Raw genomic sequence first — 12,212 nt, forward strand, 5'->3', positions numbered from 1 at the left:
GTTGTCAACAGGATTTTTTGTTTTTCATATCATTGTCGTATAAGGAATTTAATATTCACGATTATGAAACAAAATTTGTCTTATTTGCTGGTTTGATCATGATTCAAACTGTAATACTCTTATTGATGTTCAGTTTTGGTTTCCATTTAACGTATTATGAAATCTAGCGATTTTAAACTTAGTTTTATTCTGTATGAGAATGTTATTATTTCCAGCGATATTAAATGTTTTAAGGAAAAATCTCATTTAAATGTTATCATTGAATAGAACTTGAAAGTACACCATTACACGAAAGAAACTTGTGAAGGGAAGTGTGACATATCATGTTAATTACTGTGTTCTCATTCTTTATACGTTTTATCGTTGTACGTTGATTTCCTGTCTTGCCGTCATAACCTTGTCAACTAGTGAGTACATGTACATATTTGATAAGTGTCACTGTCAAGGTAAAACTATATTGATATTTCAGCAGCTCACTTAATGTAATAACAACAACAACAATATTAACAACATTTATTAGCTTTTAAGCATTACAATTGCTTTTTAGCCAAATGCAAAAATATACAAGTGTGGTGACATTGATAATTATGAAAATTAAGTTATGGTAGAAGTTAACAAAGATTTGACTGATTCATAACATATTATTTATTTCTTTAAGTTTAACATCGATAATAACAGTTTCTATTAAAAATAATGAGATAAAGAATAACAAAGATTTGACTGATTCATAACATATGAAATTTCCATTTAAAATTGATAACGACAATTGCAAATAAAAATAATGAGATAAAGAATACATGGTGTTAATATCCATCAATTGACCCAAATTACCAAAGTAATCTAGTTCAATTATACTTGACTACAGTTATAGTAAACTTAACATCCCAGACAAAAAAAACTTTTCAATGGTAAGGAAATAATTTATGACACCAAAAAACTATTAAACTGGTGAAAGAATTGCACGATACTCGGGACAATAATAATGAATAATATAGTTTTTTAATATAGCGGGGACATAAAATGAACAAAATGAACGCAACTGTTTCTAAAGGCAATCACACATGCATTCATTGCATTTCGTTCCTTCCAAATATCCCGTCATATTGATATTAAGTATTTTTATGCAAGCACACATCACAGGTAGCCGAGTCACTTTAACACTATCAATATGTCATAAAACAACTTTGTTTCATCCAAAATAAAAAAAAATCTGATATATATTATATCAGAATTTTTTTGGATGAAAAAAGTTGTTTTATGACATATTGATAGTGTTAAAGTGACTTGGCCACGCGCCCAATACCTGTGGCATACATGTATGAAATGTAAATATTTATTCATCAGTATGTTCCATATAAAGAGTTTAGTAAAGGCCAATTAATGAACATAATATACCACGAGCAATCAGTTCGAGGTGTTTCTTGTTTTTTTTTGTACAATTGCTGCCCATAGCCAACACAATACTACTTCAAAATATACTGTTCTTGCTCCAAGAATTAACAAACATCAAACTTCAGTTATTAAACAGATACTGCAAAATCGGGGTCAGTATTTAAGCACTTGTCAATGAACATCCAGTGTAAAACGCTGCGTAACGAATACATACATGTTGCATAATGTTAACAATACTATAAAAAAAAGTGTACATAACGTGTATATGTATGGACAAATTAACTATGATGATATGCAGTTTTATTTCAGAAGAGAATATGAACGGATGGTCTGCATTGAAACACAAGATATTGCATGTCCGGCGCCCCGAACGCCTCACATCCGGCGGCTGCACATCTTATTTGGCGTTCCTTTCAGGTGTGCCTTGTGTCTGTCAAACAGGTCCACCTGCATGTTCAATCATGTAAAAGATATGGAATTGCTCTTTTTTCAGGAAAAACTTCTTAAAAACTGATGAAATTAAATGACGTATTTAGCTGTGGTTACAGACGATAATTTGCCATTCTTAACTGCAAGACAATCGTCCTCATTGGCAACGGAAACCACTCTCCACCACTGACTCATATCCCTATCGAGTAGTAAAACTCAAATTGTAACATGTATCTGACAAAACTTTAAGAAATAGTCAAATAAAGTCTGAGATAAATAACCATTATGCTTTTTCAAATATAAATAACAAATTATGTTAGTTAACATTTTCAGCGCATATAGCAAACATACGCCCCATTATATGGAATCCAAGTCTTCGTGTTTTATTTGAACATACGAATGTATCGAATTATGTTTCATATGCAATGTTTAAAAAGAAAGTACCTCCGTCGTTTCTGTCTTGCTTGGTTTTCTTATGGGCAACATCGCTGTACACAACAGGTGTTTCCCTACTCGCAAAGTGCAAATCTCTACGAATATAAAGTATACTATATAAACATGCATACATGTTTCATATATGTATCAATTAGTTTCACTAAAGCTAAACAAGATCAGATGTTGAATTATGTCCAAATGAGTAATGTATTAAGGAAAATAATAGATATATTTAAAAGGAAAGTATATCACTCACTCAGGATTCTCCGGATTGTGACCTGCAGTCAGAAATCATGCCAGTTACAAATTGAAAGTTGACTTTTTATGTTTATAATTACACAATTGCGGTCACACAACGTAATTTGAATTCATACTTGATTTACCGTGATAGTCAGACAATCGCTTAATCAAATGTGGTTAAGTTACAAAAAAATAAAGCCACCGCGCGACAATGGAGGACAAAAATAGACAATGTTTAGGAGTAAAAAATAGATTAGAAGTTTTTATTTTTTTTTACATTAATTCTATTTTTATTTTAATAAAAAAACTAACATTTTGATGCCAAAATAATCATACTAATTAAAAAAAGATGCAAATTAAACTTTCATTCTTTAAAACTAGGGTTCATTAATTTGGGAAAAAAGACAAAATTCTAAAATATGATTAATAAGTATACTCATCATTTAACTTGTGGCACGTTTTTTGTCAATATTCTAACATCTCTACCTACACAAATTTATTTTTCACATATTTTCATCTGTTTAACTTCATTTTTAGGACTTGATAACTATTCAGTTATGGTCTTAAAACAGTAACAAAACCTTTTAGAAAATATTGATTTTTGTATAATTCATAGTTTGTTTTATCAAAAGCCAAATTTCAGAGTTTTGTCATTCACTTGGAACAAGTAATTTAGTATCGGTCTATCTTGAGATATGGCAAATGAGAGCAAACTCTTTAAATATTAAAGGGGCCTTTTCACAGATTTCGGCATGTTTTGAAGTTTGTCATTAAATGCTTTATATTGATAAATGTAAACATTGGATCTAAATAGCTCCAGTAAAATATCAAGAATAAAAATTTAAAAAAGGAAAACAAAACAGTACACCGCATCAGGGTTGGAACCAGTGACCCCCGGAGTCCTGGAGAAAAAACCAATTGGACCGCTCGGCAATCCTGCCAAGTATATATGTAAAACGTATTTTATACTGTATATAAGCAGTCTTTGTAGCTTTACAAAATTTAACGACAACAACAACTCTCCAAATTATTCAATCGTTTCGCGTTGCAACGCTTTATAATTTTCAGGTTTTTAAATCGTCAAAAGATGCATATAATGGCTATATTAGACCATGGTAAATGTTCAGTATTACTGTTTCCTCACAAATATCATAACTAAAACGAAAATTTGCGAATATGAAACAACTTTTTTCAATTTTGTCAATTTACCAAAACGTGAAAAGATCCCTTTAACAAAATAAAATACAGCTTTGTAATAAAATATCATCATTAGATAATATAAACTGCGACAAACACTCTTTGAAATTATACCGATATACAGTTCAGTGTAAAGTAATGCCACAAAATAATATATTCACGGGAAAGCACATTGATTTATTATATGTAAGTCAACAAATATAACCAACCATTTTTCTTACGTTATTGTTGCAACAAATCTATTTATATTGTTTATTTTTAGATTTGAATATAGCAGGTAAGCATAAAGTCAACTGTCATGATAATTTGTACAATAGGGACATTAAATAAGTTTCTTTCCTTTTAAATGAAATATCCCGTCATTTTCATGTAACGTATGAAAAACATGTCAATATTTTTGTTTGCATATTAAGTTTTTTTTTATAGGTTTACCTCTTATTATTGCAAAAATTGTATCGGCATGTATCTAATACAAAAAATGCTAATAGTAGCAGTGTTATCCAGTTATAAATGTATAAAAATGAATGTAATTTTTGAAAAAAAAAACAACAACAATATATTGCTTTTGTGACTCAAGTGAGCGAAAATTGGTTTTAATGATGTGCAGTTGGGACATTTTTTCACCTAAGCGTTGATAAACCGTTTTTTAAGGCTGTGATTGGGAATACATTGAAATGAAAGTACATACTTTAGGCCTTCATAAAGACCCATCATTTTTTCAGCGGATCAATAGTCACACAACGTATGCATATGTCTTTAAAAAAAAAACTAAATTGGAAAACATTGTTAGGCTATTTTTACTGGGATAAAGCAACAAATACCAGTTTACTTCAATGAAGTCCAAAACATAAATATTTTATAGCATTCGTAGAACCTTAGGAAATATTAATAGCTTAAAGGTCAACTCTATCACTATGTAAACCAATCATATTTTTTAAACAATACATAGAGGACAGAAAATACTTTTCCAAGTACAATGTATATTGCAAGAACCAGCATATTTGGGACATTTTGTTTTAGTTTTTAAGCGCTGAAATTTAAATGGATACACCAGATATGGGTTGCAAACAAGTATCATACTATGCGTCATTTTTTTTACTTAAAGATGAAATAATTAATAATAATTGCAGAGTAAAAGGTCAAGAATAATTTACTGGCAACTTACCCAGGTGCGTCGTACGGACAATGTTTGTGTAGAAACCCTCTGCCACGTCTAAATTAATTGTATTTCTTCTCCTAAAATGTTTATTTATCTATTTCAAAACATTAATTAATTGCAATATGTTATTTGCCGTTATGCAGGCATCTAAATAGTTTTAACATATCCGGACATGTTCGTATACCACTTTTTGCCTATAATTCGTGTGCAGTTGATCAATAGTAAGCTAAACATTTAAGTTTCAAAAATAAATATACACATAGCAACACAAATAACACACTTGCTAATCATATTGCGTTGGATAATGCTTAGGTATGCAAACAATATTGCAATGTTTTCAAATCATAGTTTCGTTTTGCAAGATTTCATTGTTAACATAATACGTAAGTACTAAAATAGAATGAAACGCATTTTTCTAAACACTGCCTATAACGTAGAATACTTATATTTGTTATGTTATGTTATTTATTGAATGTCAAATCCATTAATAAAATTCGATTGGATTTTTCATTAATTGGCATAGCGCCTTTTGGAAAAGGTAATTTTTAACAGTGACTCACATTTCTTGAATCGGTAGCTCTATCCGTACATCTCTTTGACCTTGCAACAAAAACGGTCTTTGATGATCTTAATGAATAAATATCGTATCTTGAATCATCATCTAAAAGGGCTTGCTCTCAATTCTATTCACACTTTCCTTTCTTTAGTAAATCGCTGATTTAACTTATACATGTTCCACGTAGTGTACATGTGGAGTCTTCGGGTCAACATCTATTTTATAAGTACATTATATATTATGTTTTGCGCTTATTCTTAAATTCGATATGTTTTAAATCAGTGTTACCTCTAAGACATGTCGATTTCTTGACTCTGAACACGCACAAAATAAGCCCGATATCAAGGACGATGAGCGCTGTGACGGCTGGACCCACAATGTCAGCAGCTATCGGAAACATGTCTGAATGTTTTAAAGATAAGAACAACTTATCTGAGTGATAAAGCATGTATACTTATATATTAATGCTCTATCACATCTTACAGCATACCCAAATTATGTTGATGTTAAAATCCATGCATCGTTTTAGCTTTTATAGAATAGCGTTGTGTCTTTACCTGCGCTAATTGTGCCAACATCTTGTGTTGTCATGGAATCCATTTCCGTGTAATTAAATTGTTCAGTTGTCGGTGATTTAGACGTTAGCCGACTAGCGGACAAAGTTGTAATCACCTGTTTGGGTGTAGCTGGGGTACCTATTGAAGAAACTGCATTAGTATAATGAAAGTATAATGAAAACTTAGTTTATATAAAGCACTGCGCTGTTTGTCAACACAATTATGACGAAACCATAATAAAAAGAAAATTTATACCAATTGTACTCTACAAAGATATAAATGTTTCAATCTCATGTGCCTATTTAAATACGTACTTTTCATTTTCTATTTCTTTAAAAATAATATAAATTGAAAAGCAAAATAATAATCTAAGTTTACATTGTATTACATACATTCCTAACTATATTATATATTATACTATTATGAAATCATGTTTTCATACCATATAAATCTATTCGAAAAAAAAGATATCTAAAATAAAAGAATGAAAACTGAAGAATGAAAACCTACCATAACTAGATACATCAACACTGTTACTTTCCCTTCTTAAGTCATCTACCGGTATCGAGCATTTCCATGTATCGCCATCATACTCAGTGCTGATATCCGATATGTTGCAGCCTACATGACCATGCTCTAAACAAAACATTTCACATATCCGGGAAGATTGTTGAAATACGGAACACATCGACCTGAAGTACTTAAAATGCTAATAACCTTATGAAACACCGATCCTTTTACGGTTTTCCGATGAAAACTCACTGAATCGGAATCCGTCCCAGACAAGGAACACGACAGGTGCAAGGTTGTTGGTGACATCCTGTGTGCATTCATCTGGATGCCCGAAGAGCCTTGAATTTAAAGTGCATTTATAATTTATCATTTTGGTTTCAACCTATTTATTTAAGCAAAATTGTATTGAAAGCTGTTGGCTTTCAGATATACTCCCGAGTCCGAATTCTGGGGAAAACAGTACATGCGTTATTTATTTGCAAATATTTTGAGAACCCACGATTAACGCACTCGCTCTGATCAATTGAGCAATGTATAAGCGTCTAGTTATCAGTTAAAACGCTGAAGGATCTAGAATCTATTCATACAGTTATGTATAAGAATCGTATAAGTATACATATAGCCTTACCTTCAACAAAACACAAGGCTGTGAGGAACAACAAAATTCCAGTGCAAGACATTTTTATTTCAGAACGCTTTTTGCAGATCATATAAACGAAATAAACTGCAAAGTCGGTCAACATGTACATTTGTCTTTAAGTGTATTGTTTACACACAAGGATGCGGAATTTAAAGAACCATTATTTTATGAAAACAATGTGCCTTTTTCATGAGCTGTGACCGTTGATACGTTGAATGTAAATACATGTATTTTATCGGGGCATATAGTTCAGTAATAAATACTGTTTAATAAGGGAGCACAACTATAACAGAAATATGGTTTGCCCAATATTGACTTGATTTTATTAAATCTATTTATATAAATGACACGCTTGAATTGATTGTTGCCTCGATGTATACAAACTGGTTTAATTTCAACATAATGGTTTTAAAGACACAAATGTCTTCATCATGTTTAATTTAATTCAGTTCGGAAACAAATTTTATTTACGATACATATAAATGTATTAAACTATTCATGCACAAAAGCCCATTTAAAGTTAATGTCGCCAAGCTAAAACATCCTTAAAAAGCGTGCATATATAAATATCATATTATCGTTTATATCAAGTAATCTTCTCTTTAATGGTTAATACTAGGCATGATCCTGAATTGATTTATGTGTTTCGATGTATTTTTAACACAAAAGAGCGATTCTCTTTGGAATATTTAATATACGCTCTAGTGCTGATAGATTGTATACGGATGCCATTGAAGACTGACTAAAGCTTATATACTACACGATGTATGGTATTATTACTACAATACTGTTTAATACGAATCTTCAGAAGCTTATTTTGCTCGTTTAATAAGTAGTCGACACTTGCATACAATATATTATAAAACAATTTATCAGAAGCCCTCGCATTACTCACAACAAACATCATTGAAAACTGACTTTATATGTGTAAGTGCCAAGAATAGTGCACTACCATCTAATTGTATTGATTCTTATAAGAACAAATATTCGCTTTCATTGTTCCATTTTTGTTTTTGTTTTTTAAACTAAAATTTAGCAAGCCTTTATATTAAACCTTTTTTCGGCACATATAATGCTATGACATTGGTGATTATACTAAGTTTCGATGTTTATTGTCAAATATACAATCGGATCCATGCACAGGCGAGAACATTTATAAGTATGCTATACATATCACTAAGAGTATACTGCAAACTGCAAAGGCATACATCCCAAACAAAACTTATGAATACCTTCGTATGATTTACAATGGACCAACAATAACATAAAGAAAAAAAATTGATATCGGTTATACGATTATGATTTGGTAAATGAAAACTTTCAAGTTCAGACATTACGTAAATATTCGCGACAAACTTATGAATACTAGATCTATGTATACCACCTCTTCTGTTGAAACAATTTTACAATGCGGTGATTCTCAAACCAATTTAAAATTGTTGACGCAGTTCACACATGTTTCATAAAACAAACGATTCAAAAGAGAGCGTTGCTCCAACATGCTATACCCGTTTGTCCACCGTTCACTTCCTTCCACTTGCTATACTCTCGTGTCCACCGTTCACTTCCTTCCTCTTGCTATACCCTTTTGTTCACCCGTTCACTTCATTCCACTTGCTAAACCCTCTTGTACATCGTTCACCTACTCCCACTTGCTATATCCTCTTGTTCATCTTACACTTCATCCCACTTGCTATATCCTCTTGTTTACCGTTCACTTCCTTCCACTTGCTATACCCTTTTGTTTACCCGATTCACTTCATTGCACTTGCTATACCCTCTTGTACATCGTTCACTTACTCCCACTTGCTATATCCTCTTGTTCACCCTTCACTTCGTTCATTTTTCTATAAACTCTTCTTCACCGTTCACTTACTTCCATTTGCCATACCCTCTTGTTCATCTTACACTTCATTCCACTTGCTTTACCCTCGCGTTCACCGTTCACTTCCTTCCACTTGCTATACCCTCTTGTTCACCCGTTCACTTCATTCCACTTGCTATACTCTCTTTTTCATCGTTCACTTCATTCCACTTGCTATATTCTCTTGTTCACCGTTTATTTCTTTCCACTTGCTATACCCTCTTGTTCACCGCTCACTTCCTTTCACTTGCTATACCCTCTTGTTCACCGTTCACTTCATTCCACTTGATATACCCTATTGTTTGCCGGTCACTTCCTAACACTTGCAATACTCTCTTATTCGTCGTTCACGTCCTTTCACTTGCATTACCCTCTTGTTCACCGTTCACGTCCTTCAACTTTCTATACCCTTTTGTTCGCCGTTCACTTCCTAACACTTGTTATACCCTCTTGTACACCGTTGAAAACGCAGCTTAGAATCCGTGATGTTAATAATTTACCTTTTATACATTCGGTATCAAGCGTATACATGTACCATAGTAGCTTGAAATAGACATTATCAAATGCACGTTTAATATCGACCAATCAACAGATGAACATGTAAATATTTCTTCACCATATTATATGTGAAACTCGGGTTATTGTTTTATAACAAATATTGCATTGTCTGTGTTTTATTTTTTATTTTGCTTTTTTTCTCCTTCGCAGGGCGAAAAAGGAAATTGTGACACGAAGGCAAGTGGGTTGAGTAAACACACATTTTTCTTTGCCGGAGTGGGTGTTTTTAATGATTCGGACTAAACATTTAAATGGAACAATAATTTTATTGTCAGTATTCATTTAAAACAACAATGGCTTATGTATACACTAATTACCGTAACATATAAATGAGCTGTGTCTGTTTGCAAAACTTTTGAACATAAGTAAAAATATAGATTAACTATAACATAATAAATAAATACAACTTCATGTATAACCAAATAAATAAAAAATAAATAATTAAAAACAACATGATCATAATTAACAATCAAATTGCAACATGTATAAAAATAAAATTTAAAAAACAAAAGCAACATATTAATGTGTTTGTGTATATATACCTGAGATTGTCACCATATATATATTGATATATGTATAAAATTAGTATCGCAAGAATACGGTTAATTCAATATTCGGTTTCTAAAACAGTTTGCGGCTAGACTGGTGGCGTAGAGTATTCGGAATTAAGTTAGAGTTTGTAAATATTGAGGACATTGTCAATGTTTGAAGCGTACACTAAATCTACAGCACTCGTCTGAGCACACACCCAGTCACCAGCATAAACCTCCACAAACACCAGCAAATTACTGGGTATGAACATCCTCTGCTTAACGTTCATTGTCGGATCCCTGTAAGGCAGGGAAATGAGCTTTTTCTGGATCATGAACTCGGCCATCGTGCTACGCTGCTTAAATATGACGGAGTGTCCGACAGTCCTCAAGGTGTCGTTCTTGAAGGCGAATGTGAGCTGGGAGATCACGTGGTAGAGGCCGTTGTCAGGTACGGAAACGCACGAGTCGTTCTGGCTGGCATGGAAGCCCGCGGAACTCGAGACAGATGAGGCAAGCCATCGGATCTTCTCGTCTGAAGACAAGCGTACAATGTAAAAGAACACATTCAGTAATGGCTTTCTTCGCTAGAAATGTATGATATTTTTTCAAAGCCTATGACATATTGATAAGGAAAGTGTCTATCTCGCTGAATGCAGACTGAACGGAAATTCTAAATAGGCGAAATTTTAGATCAATAACCATTTAATCAATTATAGTTATTACACATGAAAGATGACACTGTAACTTACCGTAAACTGCAGTTGCGTTAAGCACAAATCGACCCACTCTCGCTGTATCACCGCCATGAAATGATTCTGCAACCGATAAAAACAATGCTTATGTCAAATATGATCTGAACAAAATAACAATGTCGCTCAAAATCAACATTGTATTTGTATGAAACGCTGCAATCATAGCCATAAATAAAATAGATATGACACATTACAAGATTGTGGTACATAAGGGTGAGAGCTAATAGTATTATTTTAGTATTTCAATTAGTGTCCCTTTCTTAGTGACAAAAAACAAACAAATGTTGACATATTATTGCCTTAAAACTTAACTATTCAATTGATATATTCCGTTCTCATGGTTAATTGGAGTACTTGTATAAGAAAAAATTATTCTGAAGTTTTCACGCAGCGTGAATGGTACTTATTACTTTTGATTCATTCACTGAAATTAAGTGTACAGTTTATTTTAAAACAAACATGTGATGGTTTATCATAGTGCGTTATTAGCGTGTCTTTACGTACCTGTAAGAGCCTGAAACATCGGCAGGTTTCCCGTTTGATTCTAGACAAGAAAAAAACAACAGTATTATGACAATGTTTCATATTCTAATGTTCTTTTGTTTGATATTTTAGTTTATTTAAATAAGTTATTGTGTAACAAAATCGGATAATTTATTCAACTCGAACAAGTTTATGCTATGACATACATTCCATTTATCCAACAATCTACTTGCTGAAAATGCATATAGGATTGTACTTACTGTTTCGTTGACAGAGCTTTTACAGAAATCTGGCATCATTCCGAAGAAACCGATCCGGTTTAAACCATATATCACAAATATAGTCATTACGACGTTCAGTGTGATGTAGCCTGTCAGTTTTAAAATCCGTCTAAGGAGTGAACGTCTTGAGTTGTATCTTCCATGAAATGTATGATTCCATCCATCATTTACCACAAGGTGTTCTTTTGTGCTTACATTGTGGCATGACCAGGCGTCGTTCACACTGTTATGTGATTCCAAAACGGGTCGCATTTCATCTATCCTGCTCATGTTTTCGTGTTCGATTTGTTTTGGAAAAAAAGCTTGCACGTTTTATAGTTTAAAACGGGTTTTTTTAAGACAAATTTAGCAACGTAAACTTTGACTACATCACTTCTTGGTTTTTTGTTACATCAGAATTCCATGGAATATAATCGGTAATATTGCATTTCCGATTGTAAAGGATATTTTGTTTTAAATTACACTGATTAGATGGGATAAAAAATGTCGTATTTAAAAAAACAGAATAAAGATGAATTAAAATTCATATTTAACGAAGTAACAAAAAAAACATCACATGTTATCTGTTAACACATATCACTTATTTTGAAATACAATTCGATTTTACAAACAGACTAAAATTA

General features: G+C 32.4%; 2 protein-coding genes across 4 annotated transcripts; both read right to left on the reverse strand.

The window, feature by feature from the left end:
- Nucleotides 1-1,361: 1,361 nt before the first annotated feature.
- LOC127833375 (uncharacterized) lies at nt 1,362-7,251 on the reverse strand. Of its 3 annotated transcripts, none has more exons than XM_052358595.1 (9): nt 7,107-7,251; nt 6,476-6,816; nt 5,966-6,094; nt 5,697-5,810; nt 5,413-5,452; nt 4,859-4,929; nt 2,513-2,534; nt 2,266-2,351; nt 1,362-1,839 (listed from the first exon to the last, which is right to left on the reverse strand). In XM_052358595.1, exons 2-9 carry the CDS (start codon nt 6,651-6,653, stop codon nt 1,826-1,828), a joined length of 654 nt encoding a protein of 217 aa, XP_052214555.1. In that variant the 5' UTR covers nt 6,654-6,816; nt 7,107-7,251; the 3' UTR covers nt 1,362-1,825. The 3 variants fall into 3 exon arrangements, with proteins under 3 accessions (XP_052214555.1, XP_052214554.1, XP_052214553.1); XM_052358594.1 differs by having other exon boundaries at nt 5,966-6,103; XM_052358593.1 differs by having other exon boundaries at nt 5,966-6,115.
- A 2,771-nt stretch (nt 7,252-10,022) lies between these two features.
- Nucleotides 10,023-12,212, reverse strand: LOC127833372 (uncharacterized). Its single transcript, XM_052358585.1, has 4 exons — nt 11,569-12,212; nt 11,330-11,369; nt 10,823-10,888; nt 10,023-10,605 (listed from the first exon to the last, which is right to left on the reverse strand). The coding sequence occupies exons 1-4, from the start codon at nt 11,857-11,859 to the stop codon at nt 10,211-10,213; spliced, it is 792 nt and encodes a 263-aa protein (XP_052214545.1). The 5' UTR covers nt 11,860-12,212; the 3' UTR covers nt 10,023-10,210.

The sequence above is a fragment of the Dreissena polymorpha genome, chromosome 6, assembly GCF_020536995.1.
Source record: "Dreissena polymorpha isolate Duluth1 chromosome 6, UMN_Dpol_1.0, whole genome shotgun sequence".
Taxonomy (NCBI): Eukaryota; Metazoa; Mollusca; class Bivalvia; order Myida; family Dreissenidae; genus Dreissena; species Dreissena polymorpha.

Excerpts from the sequence above, each read along its gene's own strand:
- LOC127833372 (XM_052358585.1), bottom strand. The coding sequence starts at position 11,859 with ATGAGCAGGATAGATGAAATGCGACCCGTTTTGGAATCACATAACAGT. Across the intron at positions 10,889-11,329 it reads GATGTTTCAGGCTCTTACAG|AATCATTTCATGGCGGTGAT; the intron begins GTACGTAAAGAC and ends TATCGGTTGCAG. Across the intron at positions 10,606-10,822 it reads TAACGCAACTGCAGTTTACG|ACGAGAAGATCCGATGGCTT; the intron begins GTAAGTTACAGT and ends GCTTGTCTTCAG.
- LOC127833375 (XM_052358593.1), bottom strand. The coding sequence starts at position 6,653 with ATGTGTTCCGTATTTCAACAATCTTCCCGGATATGTGAAATGTTTTGT. Across the intron at positions 6,116-6,475 it reads TGTTGATGTATCTAGTTATG|TTTCTTCAATAGGTACCCCA; the intron begins GTAGGTTTTCAT and ends ATACTAATGCAG. Across the intron at positions 4,930-5,412 it reads GAGCTACCGATTCAAGAAAT|GAGAAGAAATACAATTAATT; the intron begins GTGAGTCACTGT and ends TAAACATTTTAG.